General features: G+C 37.3%; 1 protein-coding gene across 10 annotated transcripts in view; it reads right to left on the bottom strand.

Moving 5' to 3' along the window:
• Positions 1-26699, bottom strand: part of LOC126275021 (GATOR complex protein Iml1) — a 520849-nt gene that overhangs the window by 171574 nt on the left and 322576 nt on the right. For all 10 annotated transcript variants that reach the window (XM_049977169.1, XM_049977163.1, XM_049977164.1 and 7 more), the window contains one exon: positions 8498-8659. In XM_049977169.1, coding sequence (XP_049833126.1) covers positions 8498-8659 — 162 coding nt within the window. The remainder of the gene's footprint in view (positions 1-8497; positions 8660-26699) is intronic.

Below are 26699 nucleotides of genomic sequence, written 5' to 3'. Positions count from 1 at the left end.
CAGATAAAATATTGCTTTCAAATTCATTAAACCAATCTCTCATTGACCTTTTGACAGCTGCTTTGATTTCGCATAATTTCTGTTTGTCAGTGGGGAAGTGACTAAGTTTAAAATGGTGCAAAATTCTATGCTTTCTCAGCAACTTCCTAATATGTTTGTTGAACCAAGTTGGATCCTATCCCCCCTCTATTTTTGCTAGGCACATATTACTCTATAACTTTAAATAATTAATGGAAAATCTCATATAAAGATGTGAAACAAATACCAACAAAGAGATAGAGGGGCTGGCCAGTACATACCACAGCTCAGTACAGCCGATAGATACACAAAAACAACCGAAAATTTACATTCCTAGCTTTTGGAATAAATGTTCCTTCATCAGGGAGGAGAGAGGGGAAGGAAAGAGAAGAAGGGAAAGTGGATTTAGTTACTCACAACCCAGGTTATGAAGCAACAGGGAAAGGAAAACAGGGAGGGCAGCAAGGATGGAGGCATGGCTGTCAGAGGGAAGCCAAAGATATTGTACTGTAAGTACTGTGCCAGATTCAAACCAAAGAGGATGCATACTGAAGTAAAGAGGTATATAGTATAAAGATGTAGGATGAAAAGATGCATGAATGGCTAAAGTGGAAAGGGAAAGAGGAGAAGACTGAAGAGTAAATGGGAGTGAGGTTGTTTAACGTAGGTTCAGTCCAGGGGGATGGCCTGATGAAAGGATGTGTTGGACTGCAAGTTCCCATCTGCGCAGTTCAGAGGGACTGGTGTTGGGTGGGAGAAGCCAAATGGCACATACGGTGTAGCACGTTCCTAGGTCCGCAGAATTATGCTGGAGGGCATGCTCCGCTACTGGGTATTGGACGTCTCCTAGGCGGACAGTTCGTCTGTGTCCGTTCATGCGCTCAGCCAGTTTAGTTGTTGTCATACCAACGTAAAAGGCTGTGCAGTGCAGGCATGTCAGCTGATAAATGACATGTGTAGTTTCACACGTGGCCCTGCCTTGAATTGTGTATGTTTTACCAGTAGTGGGGCTGGAGTAGGTGGTTGTGGGGGGATGCATGGGGCAGGTTTTGCAGCGGGGTCGGTTACAGGGGTAGGAACTGCTGGGTAGAGAAGGTAGTCTGGGAATATTGTAGGGTTTAACAATGATGTTACGGCAACCAGCAATCAGCTTCTTAATCAGAGAACACAAGCTATGAAGGAGTATTTTGTAAGAGTAGTCTTTCATCTACAAAACAAGCAAGCAACAATCAAGAAGGTAATAATATGGCTGTAGGCTAAGCACTACAGCACAGGTTGGGCTAAAATATTATTATTATTATTATTATTATTATTATTATTAATAATAATAATAATAATAATAATAATAATAATAATTAGATGCTGGAGAGGGCAACAGTGGTGATTCTTCTGCAGAAGACATTCCAGTGTCTGATGATTCATCAGAATATCAGCCATAACATCATTCTCAGAGTGAGGATAGTGAACCAATAGTTCCAGGTACAAAGGAATAAGTATTTAAGCTTATTTTTTGACTACTCTATTACATAATGAAGAATTCAGATGGAATAAATAATGGTGTTTGTAGGCAGTCAGCAGATAAACCCGATGTACAGCCAAAACAACTGTAAATAAAAATATCTGCAAGTGATATTATGGAAGTATAATAAGCCCGCTACATTCAAACAAATCTTTTGGATTCTTTAATTAGAAAGTTATGCTACAATGGCAACTTTCTTTTTCCAGGAGTACCTCACAAACATAAATAAGAGGAGTGAAAATGGTTGAGAAACATTGAAAAGGAGCTTATCAGAAGGTAAAAGCATACGTGCGCAAGGAAAGCTTACAGGCCCAAGTTGTGGAAACAGAGCAAAGACAGAAATTGTTTGACACATTTTATGGCTTAGACATTGCAGATAGGAAATGTGATTATCTAAGTTAGCTGATTATAAAAATTCAGTAGGTAAAATTTTTTTGGGGGAAACTAGTACAGAAGGTGCAGCGAGTGAGAGCAAATATGGCATGTGCACTAATCATCAACAAACATCAGATGACATTGTGGAAGGGGTAAGAAACTATTGACATTAATTTGATAAAGTAGAAACACACAACATCAGAAAGGACAGTTCATGGAAATACGTAAATAGCATGCTCAATGTTCAAAAGATGTGTAGAATGAACACTCAGAGCTTCCAAGAGGAAGGAGAGGAACATGCATCTGGAGGTACGCACATGTTTTCAACACAGAATAAAATCTTAGGTTTTTCAAACCCTACAAAAGATGCATTTGATGTGTGAGGGCTGCAACAAAAATGACAAGGAAATAAGACATCTGAAAAAAAAGGGACACAGCTTGAACAGAACAAGATTCTGACAAGCTAAAAGTGCAAACTGACAGTACATTTCCATGAGATTGATTTACGGTAGCTACTCAAAGACTCCACATTGTGAAGTGTCCTTGCTCTTTTACGAAACAAAACTGGGATCCTGCAGTTTGACTATCTGCAACAGAGATGCCCAACATCAGGTCTGTGAGCCACATTGCGGACCGTGGATGAAGAATGCGGCCCGCCATAGCCTGACAAAGTTGTTTTTTCAGACCAGTAGTAAATGAGGAACTTTTAAAAAAAAACTAACCTTAGTTATCGAATAAGTAAGGGCTCAAACAAACATGTATGTACAAGGAGGGGGTGGTTGGCTACCTGCTAACCTACTAGTTGTCCTCTTCCATACCTGCTACCTACCGCGCATTTCTCACCAACGGTACATGAGCATACTACGATGGCCACACAATAGATGCACAATCACATCCACACTCACAGAGTGAAGTGGTAGAATTTTATAAAAAATATATAAAATCTGATGAGTATCCCAATCTATTCCAGTTAGCACTTCAAATGGTGTCCTTACTCAGAAGCACATATATCTTCAAGCAGTTGTCCTCATACATGAAAAATGTAAAATCTAAAATGAGATCTTCAATAACAGACAGACAGCTGAGTGGATGAATATATCTCCAAACATCATGCAAATATGTAAAGAGAGAGAGAGAGAGAGAGAGAGAGAGAGAGAGAGAGAGAGAGTTGTTTGTCTAAGTTTACATTTCATTAATTTTATTTTTCATTAATTTTAAGTTTTCAATATTCTAATGAAAGTACATATTGTGTGTCAATGGAGAAAATTTGTGTTTTATTTCCATGGGTTTAATTCCTTTACAAAATCATTTTTGGCCTGGCCTGACACAGTAATTAATAATGTGGCCCACTTTGAAATTTACTTGGACACTCCTGATCTACAACATGCAAATACAAAAGGGGATGTGCTTCATGTGGCTCAAGATAACTGTATGTAGAGGAAGCACAGGCACAGATAGCTGTATCTACAAATTCCTAAAGCAGAAAGGTGAGACTGGCTACAAAAATATTTCTTTCTTCTCTGACAATTGCAGAGGTCAGAACCAAAAGGGAACTATATATTTATGTATCTGTACAGTGTGAGTACTCTACTAACTGATTCAACTACCCATAAGTTTCTTCAGAAGGCACACATCCAAAATGAAGCACATAGTATGTACAGTGTTACCGAGAGGACAAAAACAGACATGAACATTTATGTGCTACAGCAGTAGATTAGATTAGATTAGATTAATACTTGTTCCATAGAACATGAATACGACACTTCGTAATGATGTGGAACGTGTCAGGTTAATAAAAGATGTCTGTACAAGAAATTACATTACACAAAATATTGCATGACACTAATGATTAAGTTTTTTTTTTTTTTTTTTACTTAGTTTATATCTAAAAATTCAGCCAATGAGTGGAAGGAGTTGTCATCTAGAAATTCTTTTAATTTATTTTTAAATGTTAGTTGGCTATCTGTCAGGCTTTTGATGCTGTTTGGTAGGTGCCCAAAGACTTTTGTGGCAGCATAACTTACCCCTTTCTGTGCCAAAGTCAGATTTAACCCTGCATAGTGAAGATCATCCTTTCTCCTGGTGTTATAGGTATGTACACTGCTATTACTTTTGAATTGGGTTGAATTATTATCAACAAATTTCATAAGGGTATATATATACTGTGAGGTTACTGTGAGGATCCCTAGATCCTTAAATAGATGTCTGCAGGATGACCGTGGGTGGGCTCCAGCAATTATTCTGATTACACGTTTTTGTGCAATGAATACTTTTCTACTCAACGATGAATTACCCCAGAATATTATGCCATACGAAAGCAGTGAATGAAAGTAGGCATAGTAAGCTAATTTACTGAGATTCTTATCACCAAAATTTGCAATAACCCTAATAGCATACGTAGCTGAACTCAGACGTTTCAGCAGACCATCAATGTGTTGCTTCCAGTTTAACCTCTCATCAATGGACACACCTAAAAATTTTGAAAATTCTACCTTAGCTACAGACTTCTGTTCAAATTCTATATTTATTACTGGAGTTGTGCCATTTACTGTACGGAACTGTATATACTGTGTTTTATCAAAATTTAAAGAGAGTCCGTTTGCTGAGAACCACTTAATAATTTTGTGAAAGACATCATTTACAATTACATCACTTAGTTCTTGGTTTTTGGATGTTATTACTATACTTGTATCATCAGCAAAAAGAACTAACTTTGCATCTTCATCAATGTGGAATGGTAAGTCATTAATGTATATCAAGAACAGTAAAGGACCTAAGACCGAACCCTGTGGGACCCCGTGCTTGATAGCACCCCAGTTTGAGGAATCAGCTGTTGTTTTAACATTACACGAACCACTTATTTCAACTTTCTGCATTCTTACAGTTAAGTATGAATTAAACCATTTGTGCACTGCCCCACTCAAACCATAATGATTTAGCTTATCTAAAAGAATTCCATGATTTACACAATCAAAGGCCTTTGAGAGATCACAAAAAATACCAATGGGTGATGTCTGGTTATTCAGAGCATTTAATATTTGATCAGTGAAAGAATATATAGCATTTTCTGTTGAAAAGCCTTTCTGAAAACCAAACTGACATTTTGTTAGTACTTTATTTTTACAAATATGGGAGGCTACTCTTGAATACATTACTTTCTCAAAAATTTTTGATAGAGCTGTCAGAAGAGAGATTGGGCGGTAGTTGTTGACATCCAACGTATCCCCCTTTTTATGCAATGGTTTTACAATGGCATATTTCAGTCTATCGGGAAAAACACCCTGCTCCAAAGAGCTATTACATACGTGGCTGAGAATCCTACTTATCTGTGGGGAACAAGCTTTAAGTACTTTGCTGGAAATGCCATCAATTCCGTAAGAGCTTTTACTTTTCAGTGAGTTTATTATTTTACTGATTTCAGAGGGAGAGGTTGGTGGAATTACAGTTGTTTCAAACTGCGCAGGTATGGCCTCTTCTATTAATAGCCTTACATCTTCTAGTGAAGATCTAGATCCTATTTTCTCCACAACATTTAAAAAATGATTATTCAAAATATTTTCAATCTCTGATTGTTTGTTAGTGCACTTGTCATTCAGTTTTATTGCACTAAAGTCTTCCTGTGCTCTTGGTTGCCCTGTTTCCCTTTCAATAATATTCCAAATTGCTTTAATTTTATTATCAGAGTTACTGATCTCAGACATGATACACATGCTTCTGGACTTTTTAATAACTTTTCTTAGTACCGCACAATAGTTTTTATAATATTGAACAATTTCGGGGTCAGTACTCCCTCTTGCTGTTAGATACAGTTCTCTTTTACGGTTGCAAGATATTCTTATTCCTTTAGTTAGCCAAGGTTTTTTATATGTTTTCTTGGAATTATGTTTTACTATTTTCTTGGAAAAACAATTTTCAAATACCCTTAAAAATGTATTGTGAAATAAGTTATATTTCAAGTTTGCATCGGGTTCCTTATACACTTCATCCCAGTCTAGCTGCTGTAGGCTTTCCCTAAAGTTTGCAATATTTATATTGTTAATTGAACGCACTGCTTTGAAAGTCTGATTTATTATACTGCATGGAGCTATGTCATGTACTGTAACAAGCTGTGCACTATGATCTGAAAGACCATTCTCAACAGGATAAGCATTTATGTCCTTAAACTTATCTTGGTCTATAAAAAAGTTATCTATCAATGTACTGTTGTTCTTTGTTATCCGAGTAGGAAAATCAATGACGGAGCTCAAATTGAAAGAACTGAGTAATACTAAAAGGTCATTCTTCCTATTACACTCTTTCAGGGAATCAACATTGAAATCCCCACAAATGATAATTTGCTTCCCCCTGTCTGACAGATAGCACAACAAAGCATCCAAGTTTTCTAGAAATAGCTGGAAATTCCCTGAGGGGGACCTATACACTGTTACAATTATGAAAGTGCCATCATTTAGTTTAAGTTCAGTGGCACATGCTTCCATATGTTGCTCTACACAAATTTTTTTAGTTTCTAAATTTTTTGCACTGTGGAAGCTTTTGACATATATGGCAACTCCTCCTCTCATCATATTATCTCTACTTACATGTGCAGCTAATTTGTACCCATTGATGCTAACCTTTTGCATATCAGTGACAATGTGATGCTCAGACAGGCATAGTGTATCTATTACATTCTTGGTTTCTATATCTTCTAAACGAAGCAGAAGCTCATCAATTTTATTCTTCAATCCCCCAATATTTTGATGAAATATACTAACAGTATTTTTCACTTTACTTTTGTGAGTATCTTGAACTTTTTTAACATCTTTAGTACTTTTATTCTTCAATCCCCCAATATTTTGATGAAATATACTAACATTATTTTTCACTTTACTTTTGTGAGTATCTTGAACTTTTTTAACATCTTTAGTACTTGCCTGGCTGAGTTTCCCACTGGACACTGATCTTACACTAAAAAAGAGTTTCCACCATGAGATGTGGTTCCTCCCCCCTTTAAATTTCCTGCTATCAGCCCAGCCAGTTTACCTTTCCCTTTCCTGTTGAGGTGTAGGCCATGTCTAGTATAGTCCCACCTACAGAGTGAATCAACAGGAACCACACCAATGTGTGACCCTGCACCAGATCCAAGTAGCCGTTCCAATTCCAAATTAACTCTCCTGACAGAAGAGGTCAAATGAGGTCGGTCGTGGCGCTCCAGAACCGACACAAACCCAACACTGGTATGATTCGATGCCGATGCAATCTTTGCCAGGTCACACTTTATGCTGTACCCCGGATCTCTGTCAATACTGTTGCCCGGCCCACCCACAATAACCACTCTAGTTGCCACAGCCAAGAAAAATGGTAAGAGGTGTGATGTACTTGATTTCTTTGATTCCAAAGGTGTTTCAAAGATCTGAAACTGAACTACAGTTTACAATGGAGAAAGGGCAAGATGGTCAGATAACATCAGAGTAATAATGGTGAGGAAGGAAGAACCATGTATAATGTCATTTAAACATGAATGTATACCAGACTATGATACAATTGATTTAATATACAAATTTCAAGGTCGTAGGCTAAGTATACAGTATGCTGTAGAAGACTTGCCGCATGTAAATCATCACCACTGCCACTTTCAGAGAAAAAGTTTTCTGACTTGATGCTCCTATGTCAAAAGAACATTATCACAGCAGTTTACCCTTAATTGTATCACAATCTAACACATGAGGAAGCTTGTAATATTGAAGAAGATGATGAATTGAGTGTTAAAACTGTTTCAATTTCAATTTTCCCTGGCAACTATTTTGTTTGTGTGTGTGTGTGTGTGTGTGTGTGTGTGTGTGTGTGTGTGTGTGTGTGTGTGTGTGTGTGTGTTGCTTGTATATTGTCATATTCATAAGCTAGAAAGATTTGGAAATAATAAATGTCATAGAGGCATTGTTACTGCCAACAAAATTTATGAAAAAAAGATGTTCACTTTTGTAGCCACATGCTAATGTAGTAAATTTTCAGTTAAATTGAACCTGACATTAATGTGATACATCAATACATTTATCAATAACTGCATCTCTAAAAGAACTTCTGGTACTTTTTTTAATTAGGTACTTAATAACAATGGAACAACAAAACATTTTAAGCAGAAGTTGCAAGTGTACATTTCCAGGATGATTTCTGCAAAATACTGTAACTTTGAATTTGTCATACTGTTAAGTTTAAGAAGTGTTAATTAACATATAACAATGGCTTTATGAGTCAAAAGTCAGTCCACAATATAATTGATATCAGTGCAATGATTATTGATATGTAGACTCCATTCTTAAATAATGACAGAAAAGTTCATTTTAATGTGAAAGTAAGCATTATCTCTGCCACTCAGCAATAAATTGATCACTATGGTTTGGTACTTAAGTGAACAAACAAACTCCCTTAACTTTATTCAGATACATTCATAAAAATTTATTAATAAAGTACATCTGAAGCAGAATCTCTGTATGAAGCACAACAAATACAACAACGTAAAACTCACAAATAATCTTGTAGAAAGACACAGTAAAATCAAATAAGGTTGTGATCAATAAATTAAAATAAACTGTGCACACAGAATACCTGTCATCAGCATTATCTTGGGACTCTACAGATGACTCATATGCAAATGCCTGTGGAAAGATATTTTTATTTTCATTTACAGCTGCTTCACTAGCTGGTGAGATGCGTCCACTTGTATTCATTCCTTCAGCTTTTATTCGCTCCATTACTTTTGATCCAGATCTAGAAACAAAAAAAAAAAAAAAAAAAAAAAAAAAAAAAAGACATTTAGAAATGCAGCTTTCTAGGTGCACATTTTCACTTCCATGAAAGTATGTCGCAACCTTCTATCAGAAAGAACAATACTAAAAGTAACATCAACCTGCACCATGAAAAGCGGACAGAAGGAAAAGCAGCTGGAAATAGAATGACACCCATATTTTACAACATTATATTTAGAATTCAAAAATTAATAAAAAATAGTATATGGATAGAGTCAATGACTTTTGTTACACTGCTTTAATGAATACAGCAGTGATATGTGTCTCATCAACAGAGTTTTTCCTCGCTGGATTACAACACTGACACAGATAGCAGACACGTATTATCTCTCTGTATAGAACAGAAGCTAGATGAAGAGCAAAAGTAAATAGCAATGTACCATAGCCATTGATCAACATACTTCCAATACCACATGCTGAGCAATATGAAAGAAAGGAAGTAAGATTGTAGAAACAAACCTCAAAATTCCAGATTAAAGGGGCTAACATCGACTAAATTTTATTATTACACTCTACTCACATCCCACTGTTCTTATCCACTCCTGAAACTGGTTTCATGCATCTTTTCTCACCTTTATCCTGTTTTGGCTTTTTGCTTCTTCAAATAATGAAACCCACAGGTTTGCCTTTAACTTGCCCACTGTGCAAGTGTCAGACTAAAAAAATTAAGAAGTCACGCATATTATTCCAGTTAAAGGAGCAACTGAAGATAATACTGCATTTCAGATATACGCATGACAACAAACATTTTGCATCGCCCATTTATTTCGGGACATTTTTGTAGTTATGAAATTGTCTGATGGGGATTTTTCACAGCACTCTTGAACAATGTCAATTTGTGGGAGTGGAACATTCTCTTATTTGGATGCAGGCTTGAATCCATCTACGCATATCATCGATGAGATCATCAGACTTGCTTGGGTCCACATTGTCACGGTCCACATTGTCTTATTCTTCAAAGGAAATTCTCCGTAAGTCGTGCAGAGTATATGTACGTTGTAGACAGCATAAAACAGCTTGTTTCATTTATTCCTACACATCTTCGACTGGGTACATGTTTGGGAAACAGGAAGGCAACTCCTTTCTGGTGCTCCTAGTGTGCTGAAGGAACATTTTCATGATAATAGCACAATAGTATATGAGTTATTACCCATCAAGAAGAAATTGTCATCATTGGTCGTGCTTATTGTTACAATGTGTATGTTTACAAACAATGCCAGTGGTGGCCTTCCAATCAGTATAAGAACAGTAAAAATAGCAACATATGTCCAACACATATCAGGGTGATGCAAAACTATTGTTGATGTGTGTACATAGTTCTACTAACAGCTACTAACTTTATCATGTGTCACAACTCATCTTAGAATTAAGTTGGAAATTATGTACAGAACACTCAGAGGGAAGCTTAGTTTTACAGCCTTGGAGTGACTGTTGTCCCATAGGTAATTGTAAAGGTTATATACTAGGTGACTAGTTGTGTCATGTTAATGTATAACAATTATATGAATCTAATAACAGCATAAAGCTATCTCAGAACATAGTTGATAAGTATGCATAGGGTCAATTTTAAATAAACATATCAAAGCAGCTCTCTCCACAAATGAAATAAGAACCTAAACCATGCATAACTTCTAAAATAAACGAACAAACATCTGCAAATGGGAGAAATCAGTAAATGAGCTGTACATGTACAGACAAACAAATGACTACAGTTACAGATAAAATGAATGATTTATTAAAGAGAAAGTGGTTTAGCAAGTCAATAATGAATTGGTCCACCTCTGGTCCTTATCTTCTCCAACTTGGCCCTGATTAATAGAGTTGTTGATGTTCTCCTGAGGTATATCTAGACAAATTCTGTTCAACTGGCATGAGCTGATGGATAGGCCTTGCCCATAATGCTCCAAACATTCTCAACTGGAGAGAGAGACAGCGACCTAGCTGGCCAAGGTGGGGTTTGGCAAGCATGAAGATAAGCAGCAGAAACTCCCACCATGTGCAGGGCAACAAAATGGGATGTAGAATGCTGTTGACGTAATATTGTACTGGAAGGGTGCCATGGATGACAGCCAAAGGGGTCCTGATATGAAAAATGAGAAGACTGGATGAAAACATGTCCGGAGATGCCCTGGACAGCTGTGGGGTACCAATTGGTTGTCATCCATGGCACACTTACAGACAGCAGTACACAACGATATTCTGTGCCCCGTTTTGTTGCCCTTCATGGCAAGTCAACCTGATAATACCCAACAGCACACGGGAAGAGTCTCTACTGTTTGTTTTGTGATTGCCAAACCCTAACTTGGTCAACAAGGTCACCAGTCTCTCCCAAAATTAGAAGGTCTGGAGCATTATGGGCAGGGTCCTCCAACTAGGTTATGATTTTGAAAATGTATTTGGTCCGTTGGACAGGATCTGGCAAGATATCCCTCATGAGAACATCAAACAACTCTGTCAATTGGTGCCAAGCTTGAGAGCTGCTTGCGTAAGGGCCAGAGATGGCCCAATGCTTTATTGACTTGCTCAGTTTCTTAAGACCTTTCTCTTGAATAAATCATCTTATTTTTCTAAAATTTTAATCACTTTTTTATCTGTACATTACATCTACTGATTTCCATTCCATTGGGATAATTCCTTTTGTCTTAGTGTGAATGTTATGAATGATTTCTGTCCAATATACTTGTAGGAATGGCCACAGGACAAATGTAAGGATTTTGAAGCACGTATGTCTATGGGAAAGATACATACCATCTCCAGGAAAATTAAAGAGGACTTTGGAGATAAAGAGAAGCAGCTGTACAAATATCGAGAGCTCAGATGTAAAACCAGTCATAAGCAAAGAAGAGAAATCTGAAAGGATTAGATAGAGGGTCTGTACAACGGAGATGTACTTGAAGACATACAGAAATGAAAGAGGGTGTAGATGAAGATGAGATGAGAGATATGATACTGCAAGAAGATTCTGACATAATTCTGAAAGACGTGTGTCCAAACAAGGCCCAGGGAGCACACAATATTTCATCAGAACTACTGATAGCCTTAGGAGAGCCAACTGTAACAATAACCTGCCACCAAGTGTGCAAGATGTATAACACAGGTGATATACTGTCAGACTTTTAGAAGAGTGTAATAATTCCTATTTCAAAGAAGCAGGTGGTTACAGGTCTGAATATTCCCAAACTATCAATTTAATATGTAATAGTTGCAAAATACTAACACGAATTCATTATAGAAAAATGGAAAAACTGGTAGAAGCTAACCTCAGGGAAGATCAGTTTGGATTCCATGGAAATGTACGAACTCACGAGGCAATACTGACCCTATGACTTATCTTAGAAGACAGGTTAAGGAAAGGAAAACCCCTTATTTATGGCATTTGTACACTAAGAGAAAGTTTTCAACAATGTTGAGTAGAATACTCTTTGAAATTCTGAATGTAGTATGGGTAAAATTCAGGGAACAAAAGGCTACTTATGACTTGTACGGAAACCAGATGGCAGATATAAGAGCTGAGGAGCATAAAAAAGAAGCAATGGTTGAGAAGGAAGTGAGACAGGGTTGTACCCTATTCCTGATGTCACTCAATCTGTATGGTGAGGAAGCATAAAAGGGAACTAAAGAAAAATTTTGGGTAAAAATTGAAGAAGAAATAAAAACTCTGAGGTTTGCCAATGACCTCATAATTCTGTCAGAGGCAGGAAAGGACTTGGAAGAGCAGCTGAAAGGGATGAAAAGCATCTTGATACAATAATATAAGATGAAAATCACCAAAAGCAAAACAAGGCTAATGGAAATTAGTTGATTTAAATCAGGTGATATTAAGCGAATCAGTATAGGAAACGAGACACTTAGAGTAGTATTTGTATACAGGAAGTGAAACATGGATGATAAACAGTTTGAACAAGAACAGAATAGAATCTTTTGAAATGTGGTGCTACAGAAGAATGCTAAAGATTAGACGGGTAGAAAATGTAAACAATGATGAACAGAGTCATAGAGAAAGGGTTTGTGGCGTAATGTGACTCCAATAAGGGATTGGTTGATAGGACACATTCTGAGACATCAAGGGATCACCAGTTTAGTACTGGAGGGAAGTGAGGAGTGGGGGAGTAAAAGTCGCACAGGGAGATTCAGGAGGATGCAGGCTGCAGTAGTAATTCAGAGATGAAGAGACCTACACTAGATAGAGTAGCATGGAGGGCTGTATCAAATCATTCTTTGGACTGAAGGCTACAACACATGCTTGACCCTTCCTTGAACAATCTTGTTCCTGTAATGTATTTGACAAGGCCAATATTATTACATTAAATAGTCAAAGGAGAAATAACAAAATACATAAATAAAAAACATAAAACAGTTACTAAAAATATATGAACTTTAAATAAAAGGTTAAATGAAATTTTACATTAATTCACCAAGGACTGGCCATCAATGGAGATATTATGAAGTGTGTGAGAAAAGTAATGAGCCAACAGTTTTTATTTTTTTCGAACTACGGTATTGTCCCCTTTAAAGTAGTTCCCTCTGGCCATTATACACCAGCTGAGTCACTGTTCCCAGTCTTGGTAACAGCACTGAAAGGCTTCAGCTGGTAGGGGCCTTAACATGTTGATCACATTCTTTTGTGTTGAACACGCTCTTCGGAATATTCTCCAGGGTACCAAAAATACATCCTTTTATGATTCACATTTTAGGGAACAGAAAAACTTTACAAGGACTTTGATCAAGAGAAAAAAGGGTGTGTGTGTTTGTGTGTGTGTGTGTGTGTGTGTGTGTGTGTGTGTGTGTGTGGAACAACAGAAATGTCGTTTGAGCTCAAAAATTCCATGATGGTAGTGGCCATGTGACATGGGTCATTGTTATAATGCAGCATCCATTTGTTTGCAATGCCTGGTCTTACTCAATTCACCCTTTTCTTGATCCTAGCAAGAACATCTTTATCAAACACTTGGTTGACAATCTGTCCATGCGGAACAAATTATTTATGCATGATATCCCTCCTGTCAAAATGCAAATCTTTTTTTAGAAGCTGAAGGTCTCCCTGAGTGAGAGTTATTTTCGACATTTACATCTACATCCATACTCCGCAAGCCACCTGACAGTGTGTGGTGGAGGGTACCTTGAGTACCTCTATCGGTTCTCCCTTCTATTACAGTCTCGTATTGTTCGTGGAAAGAAAGATTGTTGGTATGCCTCTGTGTGGGCTCTAATCTCTCTGATTTTATCCTCATGGTCTCTTCACGAGATATACGTAGGAGGGAGCAATATACTGCTTGACTCCTCGGTGAAGGTATGTTCTCAAAACTTCAACAAATGCCAGTACCGAGCTACTTAGCGTCTCTCTTGCAGAATCTTCCACTGAAGTTCATCTATCATGTCCGTAATGCTCTCTCTCTCTCTCTCTCTCTCTCTCTCTCTCTCTCTCTCTCTCTCTCAACCCTATCTGGTATGGATCCCACACCAGCGAGCAGTATTCAAGCAGCGGGCGAACAAGTGTACTGTAACCTACTTCCTTTGTTTTCAAACTGCATTTTCTTAGGATTCTTCCAATGAATCTCAGTCTGGCATCTGCTTTACTGACAAATAATTTTATATGGTCTTTCCAATTTAAATCACTGCTAAAGCCTACTCCCAGATAATTTATTGAATTAACTGCTTCCAGTTGCTAACCTGCTGCATTGTAGCTAAATGGTAAAGGATCTTTCTTTCTATGTACTCGCAGCACATTACACTTGTCTACATTGAGATTCAATTGCCATTCCCTGCACCATGTGTCAATTCATTGCAGATCCTCCTGCATTTCAGTACAATTTTCCATTGTTACAACCTCTCGATATATTACAGTATCATCCGCAAAAATCCTCAGTGAACTTCCGATGTTATCCACAAGGTCATTTGTATATATTGTGAATAGCAACGGTCCTACGACACTCCCCTGTGGCTCACCTGAAATCACTCTTACTTCGGAAGACTTCTCTCCATTGAGAATGACATGATGCGTTCTGTTATCTAAGAACTCTCCATACCAATCACACAACTGATCTGATAGTCCATGTGCTCTTACTTTGTTGATTAAATGACTGGAGAACTGTATCAAACACCTTGCGGAAGTCAAGAAACATGGAATCTACCTGGGAACCCATGTCTATGGCCATCTGAGTCTCTTAGATGAATAGCGTGAGCTGGGTTTCACATGATCGTCTTTTTCGAAACCCATGCTGATTTCGACAGAGTAGATTTCTAGTCTCCAGAAAAGTCATTATACTCGAACATGATACATGTTCAAAAATTCCACAAGTGATCGACGTTAGCGATATAGGTTTATAGTTCTGCACATCTGTTCGACATCCCTTCTTGAAAACAAGGATGACCTGTGCCCTTTTCCAATCATTTGGAATGCTACGCTCTTCTAGAGACCTACGGTACACCACTGCAAGAAGAGGGCAAGTTCCTTCGCATACTCTGTGTAAAATCAAACTGGTATTCAATCAGTTCCAGCGGCCTATCCTCTTTTGAGCAATTTTAATTGTTTTTCTATCTCCCTGTTATCTATTTCGATATCTTCCATTTTGTCATCTGTGCGGTAATCTAGAGAAAGGACTACAGTTCAGTCTTCCTCTTTGAAACAGCTTTCAAAAAAGACATTTAGTATTTTGGCCTTTAGTCTGTCATCCTCTGTTTCAGTACCATTTTGGTCACAGTGTGTCTGGATATTTTGTTTTGATCCAGCTACCGGTTTTACATAAGACCAAAATTGCTTAGGATTTCTGCCAAGTCAGTACATAGAACTTTACGTTCGAATTCGTTGTACACCTCTGGCATAGTGATCCTCACACTACATTTCGCTTCATGTAATTTTTGCTTGTCTGCAAGGCTTTGGCTCTGTTTATGTTTGCTGTGAAGTTCCCTTTGCCTCCAAAGCGGTTTTCTAACTCAGTTGTTGTACCACGGTGGCTTTTTTCCATCTCTTATGATCTTGCTTGGCACATACTCATCTAATGCATATTGTACGATGGTTCTGAACTTTGTTCACTGATCCTCAACATTATCTTTGCTTGAGGTAAAACTTTTGTGTTGAGTCATCAAGTACTCTGAAATCATCTGCTTTTTGTTCCTTTTGCTAAGCAGACATATCTTCCTACCTGTTTTAATATTTCTATTTACGGCTGAAATCACCAATGCTGTAACCGCTTTATGATCACTGATTCCCTGTTCTGCATTAACTGATTCAAATAGTTCGGGTGTGTTTGTCACCAGAAAGTGTAATATGTTATCGCCACAAGTCGGTTCTCTGTTTAACTGATCAAGGTAGTTTTCAGATAAAGCACTTTAAAAAATTTCACTGGATTCTTTGTTCCTGCCACCCATTATAAACGTTTGAGTCTCCCAGTCTATATCCGGTAAATTAAAATCTCCACCCAAAACCGCACCAGACCCCCCACTGCCGCTACACTACGAGGCAGCAGTCTGAAGACAGTTGACCGCGGCCATCAGCATGCTCAGTTGTTCGCAAACAGTGGCCAGCTCCTCCTGCGCCCATGCACAGCAGTCACACGTCCTATCCATCCTAAGAAATCAACAATTTACTGTAGAGAATTAAGTAATCAACTTTTAACTAGACTGCTAATTCACTAAAGGAAAATGTAACTGACTAAACTGTGAGTACTATACAGTTCTTGTAGGAAACACTGAAAATAAGCACTAACTGTCTCTGGACTGTATTCAAACCAAACATGAAATCTCTGGAACACTATTACTAATACTCGAAAATTAAAGTTCCCTAAAAGCAAAAACACACAGAAAAAGAAGTGACAAGTAAGAAAAACACAGGTAATACCTAAATTAAATAACTTGCTGCAGACAGGATGTGAAGCAGATGGCATTCCCACAATGATATGTTTCAGTGATGAACTTGTGCTCTCTAAGAGAAATGAAATGTTCCCCATAGTCCTGTTTCAACTTTTCAAAGGTCACACTCGAGATTCCCCAATTTGTAGTGATTCGAGAATTTCCACGTAAATTCTGGAACAACTCGACCATCTGCCACAGACAACACATGTCTGTGTGTGTGCAGGATTGATGTTTATCGTGGAAAGACAAGAGCAACGAGCAACGCCGACTAGTGTTTGCTGCTCGTGCCATAGAATCTATGTAGAGGATGCAAGGAATAACTATGTATTATTCCTTGTCAATCGAATAAGTGTAATTGTTACAAACAACTGAAAAGTGATTTGTCGAGAGACCCTTACTTAATCTTGGTGTTAGACTTGCTAGAAGAAAGACCAATTTTTTGAATTTCTGAGTGGTTCTAAATCCAAACTTGTTTGTAAATGTTAATCAAATGGGTTAAAAGCTTGAAATAAGAGTGAAGTACAAGATGGGAATATTTACATGTGAAGTGCGAGAACGTTATTCTGCATAATCCAATACATCGTTAATTGGTGAAAACATATAGTTTGCATATTTACTCCACACATTCTATCGTCAGAAACGTGACGACCGACGTTATCAGGACTCGAAGAAAGAGGAATTTTGAAACGAAATCAAGATAAAAAGATGTTGTGAGATGCCATAGCAACCATTAGTAACAAGACAGGGAAATTGTTTAGCAGAGTTGGATTCTGCATAAGCGGTAAAAAGTGGTGAAAATTAATAAATACCATACAGCAAAGACGCAAGGAAAATCTCAACAGTTTAGACTAAGAAGAGTTACAACGAGATCTATTCGACGACGAAGATCCAGTGTGGAGAGTAAACAGCCCTCACATACATCGAGGGGGCATGGACCCCGTAACCAATAACTGACACCAACGACACCAGCTACTGCTCACCGGTGTTGACTAAAATCCGTTCACCGACACCAATGCTGAAACCAACCTTTAACACTGCTGGCGCCTGTGATGTTCACCGGCACTGATTCCACACCAGCTTGCCGGCACAGCCTAAAACTCTACACCAGGTGAGTGAAAGACAATTTGAGTGTGAAGTTAAGGACACTGTTCAGAATAGACTGTCAGCATAGTTATTAAACAGGTGGATTTTTTTTAATGGTAACTCAATCTAAAAATAAAAAAACTGGACTGAGGTAGCAAATTTAATTAAAGCACTAAGTCTTAAATTAGATAACCAAAGAACAGAGTCAAATTCTGAAATTGCACCATTTAGTGAAAAATTAGATGCACAAACTAAAGAATTCACCACTCAAAATATTTCTTTAAGAAAGGAACTAAATACAACTCTAAATGCTCAAAGTCTTAAATAAGATTCAGTGAACACTCAATTAAATAATAAATTGGATGTTCAGAATGAGAATTTAGGATTGTTAAGTGCTAGAGTAAATAAACAAAGTAAAGAATTTAGTCAGTTATGTGAAGGCATGGGAAATCTGAAGACTGAATTTGACACTTTAACTACAAAAGTAGAGAATTTTAAAATAGATTTGAAAGAGGAGTTATCTGGTTTGTTAAGTAGTCAAGTAAACCAACTGTTCACTGACTTGAGTCAGACACAGAGTAGCGAATTTCAGGACTTAGCTAAAAAGTTAGAATGTGATATTGAAGATAAGTATAATAATGTAGAAGCTAAACTTGGCGAAAAATTATGATCATTTCAGAGTTTCTGTGATGTTACATTCAATGCTGTAAAGCAGAGGTTGCATACCTTAAAAGAGCGTTTGGAAAGACAGTGTAAATTAATACCTATGGTCCAATCGCAAATTGCAGGCATGAGAATTTGAGTAGATGATGTGAAATGAAATGTTCAAGAGAAACTTCAGACATAGTAAGTATAAGTAATCTGGAGGAACAGGTAGAGAAAATAATTAACCGAGAAGTTGCCGAGAGGATAACCCCTGACGATGTTTCTTCAAATTTTGCTTCAGAACTTAATGAACTAAGAGAGCATAGGATAATTTATGGAAATAATTTGAACTTATCCAGGGCAGAGTAGGCAAAACAAAATAACTTTACCCAATGTTGTGTTACCTAGTAAAGTGGAAATTGTTTTGTTGTGTGGAGGCTTTCACACAAAATTTAACGAGAAGTATTCGTCTATAAGTAATCGAGTGAAGTTAATGTCAGATCAATGGGATCCAGATGGAGTCATGTCTGTCCCCCCAGGGACATTAACATTCTGTGTTAATGGGTGGAGTGACAACTGTTGGATCCCGAGTTGTTTTCAGTGTTTCTTCTGTACTATATTTCCTACACCGAATTACCATCAAATCTTAAACTACTCTGTAATCTATTCTTGAATTCTTTAACTATTCCATAATGATAGTACCTAGGAAAATAAATATGACTAAAAGATAAGAGACTTAAGAGAATCATGGATAAACAGTGATCTCTAAACATGAAAGGCAACGAACAGTATATAGTATTAGTGGAAAACATAATATGATGGTACTATTCAAACAGAATAATATCTAGACAACATGAACTGAGCATAATCTTTTATGTGTGTATAAAAATACAGCATAAGCTTAATAACCAAACAACTATGTTATTGTAGTGATGATTTTCTATTTTGTATAGAATATTTTATACCTTTTATGAAATGTGATGTAGATGGGAGGGTTTGTGTTGGATTTGGAAGGGGTGGTTACTATGGATTAAAGCATGATTTAAACTAACAAATAAATCATGGCTAACACAGAACACACACCACACCTTTCAAACAACCATTGCAAACAAGTGTGACTGATTCTTCACCATTTGCTGTTCCATAGGGGTTGCTAACATTTTTCTTCAGCTACTTCAAGGGCGAAGGTGAGAATGTCCATTCTGTTGGAGACGTTTAACACCATACCTCCTCCGGCTTACCACTCAAGTACCGTCGAAGTAGGGATCCTTGGGAAGGGGGGTGGGAAGGGTTTCCTGTCTTTGGGGCTATCTTCTTTCTCTTCTTCAATCTTAACAACCGTTGCTACTTTTTCCTTTCTTACTTCTCATTTGAGGACCTATCTTTCCCTCTTTCCATGTTCAACTACTTCTATCACAGAAGTCCTTCTCATTTTACATGGTTTCCAATAGACTACAACTTATTTTATATAAGTATGCCGAAGAATCAGGTTACACAAACACACTTACACATACGCACAAAAAATACGACTACACAAACAATGATCTTACACATCAAAAGGGGAGAACCATCAAGCACACATATGTGTGTGTGTTGTTGACAAAGGCCACTGGCCGAAAGCTTTAAGTGTGAAAATCCTTTTGTTGTGCCTATCTGTGACTCAGCATCTCTGCTATATGGTGAGTAGCAACTTTCCTTGTTATAATATTGTTACATTCCATCCTGGATTATCGATTTTTTGACCTATTATGGGCAAGGTATTTCCAGGTGACATGTATTTATTTAAATATTCTGATCATCATTCATACACAAGGGTTGTCCAAAAAGATGTTATCACACATATGGCACTACATAATTTTAAACTTCCTTCTGTTGCAGATTAGAGATAGCTACCCAACATACTTTGGAACAGAGAAGGAAGGTAACAGTTTGGATGGATGTGTTTGTGTCACCCTCAATAGTCTGAAAAAATTTCAACAATTGTGTCAATAAAGATCCTCAGAGTCATCTAAATACTTGTCAACTGCAGAAATTTGTAGGCAACAGGTCTGTGACCAATGACTGTAGACAAAACAAAATATGTTGAATGCATATTTGTACAGAAGATAACATCATAAATATTAAAAGCATGGGACCCCAAAAATGTCAAATACGAAATTAGCATTGGAAACTGGAGTGACATGGACAAGTGTCTTAATAATTCTGAACATTGATCTGCGAATGTTGCTATACCACTTTCCAAAGATAAAGGTCCCATCTAATGCTGATAAATTTGCTCGTGTACGAGTTGCAGAAGTGTTGTTAGAAATGATGCATATACATCCAAGTGCAGTTTTCTTTATGTCAGATGTGGTGTCAGCAGCAACATGAATAAGCACACTTGTGTCATTTGAAGTACAGTCAATTACCATAAATTCAGAGAGCATATTCGATCCTCTCCAAAAGTTAATGCAGGGAGTCGATAATCTTTCTATCCTCACCATAACATCTGGTTGTTTCCAGCAAGATTGTGCACTACCACATTATCCATTAAATGTTTGACACTACATGGATGAGTTATTTTGTAGACTCTGCATTGGAAGAGATGGATCTTCAGCATGGCCACCATATTCACCCCATTTGACTCCATGTAATGTCTGGCTATGGGAAATGGTGAAAGAATGTGTGTTTGGTGAAAGAACATGTGTGGTACAATCCTACTGACATTAATGACCATCATGATTGCAACACCCAAGTTGTCCACTGTATGCCTACTGAGGAACTGATGACCTCAGAAGTTAAGTCCCATAGTGCTCAGAGCCTTTGCATCATTGCCTACTGAGATGTGTAAACAAGCAATGACCTGAATGGTAAACAGGATTTACACACACATTGAGAAGCAAAGAGTACAGATCAATAAAATTCACTAGTTTTATTTTGATTTAAAATAAAATAATCATATAAGATAAAAATAATAAAATCAAATAGTCACATCCCATATAAGTGGTAACATCTATTTGGATGACCCTGTGTACATCTTATGAAACCAGAAGCTGGAGAGCTACTTCACATTTCATCCTTTCCTGAAAGTAGTTTATTGATGTTATCCAGAATTTTCTGTCATCATTCTTTAATTTCTTCCCTGATTTTCAGTCATGACTTCCCTCCCTGTCTACTTGTGACTATGATTTCCTCCATCTGGGTAGTGGACCAGCAGAATTACAGTGCACATAACTACCACACTGTTATCTCCATTCTAATTATTGTGCATAGGTTCCTCTTCTCTCCAGCTTTTCTGGGCATTTATCCCTTTGAGATTCTGCCAGTTCACTGTATACTCAACATTCTGCTCTAAAATCATATTTTAAAAGCCTTCAGTGCTTTCTTTTCCTCTCTCCTCAGTTCCCCAGTTTCTGACCCTACTCACATCTGTTTTCCATATCAGTATATGATAACTGTTTCCTATTAAATAGGGAGACACTCATGACCACATTTTCCTTTTTGAGACAAGTGATACTTTTTTCTGAGTTATTCTTATTTCTGAGTTATTCTTATTTCGCACACATTGTATTCCTTTTGGGGATCACTACACATCTCTGCATTTATATCTCTACCACTGCATTCGTAACTTAAGGCATTGTTTAAAATAACTTCCACAATCTGTAGGTACTGTGTAAATGAAGTTTTTATGTTGACTTAAGTCGAATCACTTGATAACTGCCCCCCACACAATTTATGGTGTCAAAACCAGGGGGTAGTGATGGGGACAGAAACTTTCAGGATATCATGGATGTCAGTAATAATTCAAGTGGACCTACCCATCAATTCAGGGCAACTAAATGGCAGAACATCTTGATGGATATAATACAATACATGCTCTCAGCTAAGTCATTTAAGCATTGAAATCTTCATCTCACTTGTAATGTATCAGCATATTTCACACATCTCCACCTGGGTACTGGAGTAATATCTGAGCAGAGGATAGAAAAGTAACTGTTGAATTATGTAGGATGTGCATAGCTGACCTTTAGTGACAATGTTTAAGATTAAAACTTGTCCAGTGTTTTCAACTGTTAGCAATACTACAATTATGACTAAACATGAGAAAAGATATTGAAACAACTGACTGTCCTTCTAAATTGAAATGTAAATGATGAACAGAATGTTCCAGTGCAAGACTCTGTTTATTAGATACATTGGTTTGATAATTCCACATCCAAGAATGAGACAGAATATTTTAGCAGTCAACTGCAGGGAACTTTGGCTAATGTAATGATCATGGATGACGCTACCCAAAACTTACTCAACAATGCAGAATACAAAGCCAGCATCTTAGCATGCAAAGAATACAGAAATTCAGTGAAATGGGCAATCCTGAAGGCAAAATACAATTTTCAGAGATGACTTTCAGATGCTATGGCTGACAGTAGGCACAGTTACAGTGCTCAGTTGCCACCAATCAAATTAGAGACATTTTCTGGTGACTATAAGCAATGGGGCCATTTCTGCAAACAGTTAAAATCCACTACTGATGCAGACTCCAGCTTGTGAACTTTCAATAAACAAGTATTTCTTTGAGGATGCATCGAGAAGTAACCCAAGAGTTTGACACAAGATGTTACTATACCACAGCTGCCAATGACCAAAGCATGGAAATTTTACATGCATGTTATGATGGCAGAAATAGAATTATCCAGACACATCTTGACTTACACTTACAACAACTCAATCCCCAAAAAATCCTGATGTTTACTGAATTCAATAAGCTCATACAAGTTCTGCATACACTATGGGAGACCGCAGAGACCTATGGTCGAGTCTTAGTCTCAAAGGTACCTTGCTCTTTTCTGGGAGACATAAGTTGATGTTCGGTAATTCATTTGAGGAGGAAACAATTGTCAGAAGGTAAAAGCCTGAAATGGATGGAGTTCTCATTATAAGAGTAAGACAGGAGGCTTGATGGCATAAAATATTTCTGGGGAATCTTGCAGACAAACTAACACTGTAATGTCTACAGCAGCCTTCAATGTTCAATATAAGTTCGTTCATTTGGTGGAGGAGGGGACCAAACAGCGAGGTCATCGGTCCCATTGGGTTAGGGAAGATGGGGGTAGGAAGCCGGCTACGCCCTTTCAAAGGAATCATCCTAGTATTTGCCTGTACTAAATCAGAATGTACAGCACAGATTACCTTATATGAGATCCAAGCCTACTTTGTGTTGTTAAATAGCATGGTCACTGGGCAGAAGATTGCACGAAGGTGAAAGATGTTCATGACCGATCCAGAAACAGGTGCGTTTTTGCCTCAATCAGGGTCACACGGTAAAAGACTGTATAAAGAAAGGAAGAGTAGTTTGTCACTCTTGTAAGAAGAACCATGATAATTTAGTCTGTAGCAATTCAAAACATTCTACACCATCAGCTACTCCTGCTGAACACAGTTCAGTCAGCACCACGAATACTGGATGTTTATGATTCAGTTACCTCCAGGCAGTCAAATTGTATGTAACAAAGCCCACAGGTGAAAGCAGACTTACATGCTGCATGTTAGATGGTGGCAGCCAGTGTAGCTTCATCAGCAGATCACATTGCTGCAACGCACCTTGAAAAAGCAATTGAAGCACCATACAGGCAGAAAGGTAATGCATGTTTGCAGGACTGTAACTTGCATAATGGAAACAACCAAAATGTTAATTTGATGGCAAACATAACCCTTAACTGTGATAGCTTGTCATTCAGTGCTTAGAAACAACTATTGCAATACTTCTTTAAAAAACAGAATCACTTTTGAGTACCACTACTGTAATAGCTATCTTCTATGTAATGTTGCTTTCCTCCAGTGACATATTATAGTAAAGAAATAAATAAATCAATAAATAAAAATAAAATCAATAAATATAATGTAATCATATTTGTTGATTTCAAAAAGGCAGATCATGCTACAGATAGAGGTGGACAGTGTTTAACGTACTAGAGAATTCCAAGTTGATATAAAATGGATAACCAAACAAACTATCATCATTGGGACAGGGTCAGCAGCTGTGATGAATTTTTTAAATGATAATCAATAATTGTTGCACATTGTTAATCTTCCTGTAGCTAGTGTATAATTTTGCATTCTTGAAACATTGAGTGATTTTGTCAGAAACAATAATAATGATGGCCCATTTTCTGATATTTTTATGCTTTTAATTTTACTGATAATATCGTAGTATAAAATTATTCAGTAGCTACAGGGATATTAACAATCTGCAACCATTAATGATACACATAACCACAGAAAACTGAGCCTTTTTTGGGCTGGGGCCAAGATACTGGAATTGGCAGTCATGTGTACATGAGGTGTGCTCGCTTGTGCGTATGAATGGTGTGTGTTTCTGTTTTGCTGAGGGAGGCTGTGGCCAGAAGCTTTAGGTAGGTGTCTTTCAATTGTGCCCATCTGTAACTTAATATATCTTCTTTTTGGTAAGTAGCAATCTGTCCTTTCCTAGATTGTTGTCAGAGAGTTTAGGTTGTTAAGTTGAAGAGAAAGTAAATGTTAGTTCTCTCATTTATCTAGCCATGCTTAAATATTCTTCCTTGGGAGTTTAATACATGAACTGAATTAAACTTATGAAATCTCAGAGACTTCTTTCATAGTCTCACTCCCTGTATCACAATCAGCTATAGCAGAAAAGCTGCTACCATCACCATCAAGAACAACAAGAACAACAACAACAACAACAAAATCAAGAACAACAACGACAAGTGGCAGCAGCAGTAAAAGTAGCAGCAACAGCAGAGATTACAGATCAATGCAAGTAAAATGGAAGAACTCATAGGCCCGCAAACAAGAGGAACCAGGTTTTTTTTAACTCACGAGTCGGGGAAAGAGGAACTATATAATATTGACGTAGGTAGTTCTACCATAAAAATTTTGCACCAAAATGTTCAGTGTGTGTCAAGTAAATTAGATGAGACAGGCATTTTATTGCCAACTAAGATAGCACAAGTTTTTATTCTGTCTGCATATGGCCTGAGAGAGAATGAAATAAGTGTTTCTGAAGGGGGTAAGTATAATGGAGAGGGAATTGTTGTGTATGTAAGTGTCAAGATGAAGGAAATTACTCCATGGCCAACCAAAAATAATTTAGAAATGTTTTTTGAACAAGTAACTGTCGAAATAAAAATGCAGGGAGAGAAGTTGATATCAAATCTGTATCAATCACCTACCTTGCAAATAAAACAATGAAAACTCCAAGTAGGAATGTCAAAGGTGTAGGATAGACAGAGTGCTGCTTACGATAAAGAAGACACATTCAATGGCAGACAGGCACAATTAAATGATACTTACATAAACTTTTTGGCTACAGCCTTCACCAGCAAAAGAGAGACACACACATCATTCATACACATAAACAAGCACATCTCATGCACACATGATCGCGATCCACTCATGGGTGCATGAGGTGTGCTTGCTTGTGTGTATAGATGATGTGTGTGACTCTCTTTTACTGATGGAGGCTGTGCCAAAAAGTTTTATGTATGTGTCTTTTAATTGTGCCTATTTTCAACTTAATGTATCTTCTTTACGTTAAGCAGAAATCTGTATTTTCCTACATTGTAGATATAGCTGACAAAGTTTTTAAAATAAATAGAAGTGCTTTCAGATAAGTCATAAATTAATTTCCTTATATAGTAATAGTGGGGGATCTAAATAGTGACAGCTGTCATACAAAAAGTTTCTGTGATCTGATCAATGCCTACAATCTGAAGTTAGGTGTATGTGTCCCAACAAGACGTTGTCAAACTTCACAAACACCGATAGATCATGTAATTACTAACATTCTTCACAGAGTAGGCCGTCAGTGCAGGTCATAAATTTTGCAATCTTGAGTCTTATGGACAAATATCAGGAGACAGAGGTTTTGCACAACATGAATAGTGCTTGTCTTGTAGCATTCAAAAATCTAAATATGAAGAACTGGACCACACAAAACACCATGAAATTGGGTGGATGATCTAAAAATGGCATATGAAAATTGCCTAATAAACAAAATGATGAACAGCATTGACACTTATAAGGACAGGAAGAGAGTCTACAATAGAATAATAAGAGGAACTTTTAAGCTTACAGAATCCAATTTCATACACATGAATGTAAATAACTTTTATTATGCCTTAATACAAAACAAAGAGCACTGAATGAGATACACACAATGAATAAACAACAGGGGGATATGCGCGAGGAACATCAAACTGTAGCACCATTAATATAATATACAGAGGGAGATGCAAAAAATAACATTTCAGTTTCAACACTTAACACTATTTGAATATCTTAAAATCTACTTCTGACAATGTTCAAGCATGTGCACAATATCAAAAACCTATGTTTGGGCAACAGTTTGGTGAAAATGTTCACATATTGCTTTTTGCTCGGAACATACTCTCTTCCGCCTCATA

Source organism: Schistocerca gregaria, chromosome 1 (assembly GCF_023897955.1).
Source record: "Schistocerca gregaria isolate iqSchGreg1 chromosome 1, iqSchGreg1.2, whole genome shotgun sequence".
NCBI classification, from domain to species: domain Eukaryota; kingdom Metazoa; phylum Arthropoda; class Insecta; order Orthoptera; family Acrididae; genus Schistocerca; species Schistocerca gregaria.
The sequence above is the reverse complement of the archived record's forward strand: the minus strand, read 5'-3'. Positions and strand labels throughout refer to the sequence as shown.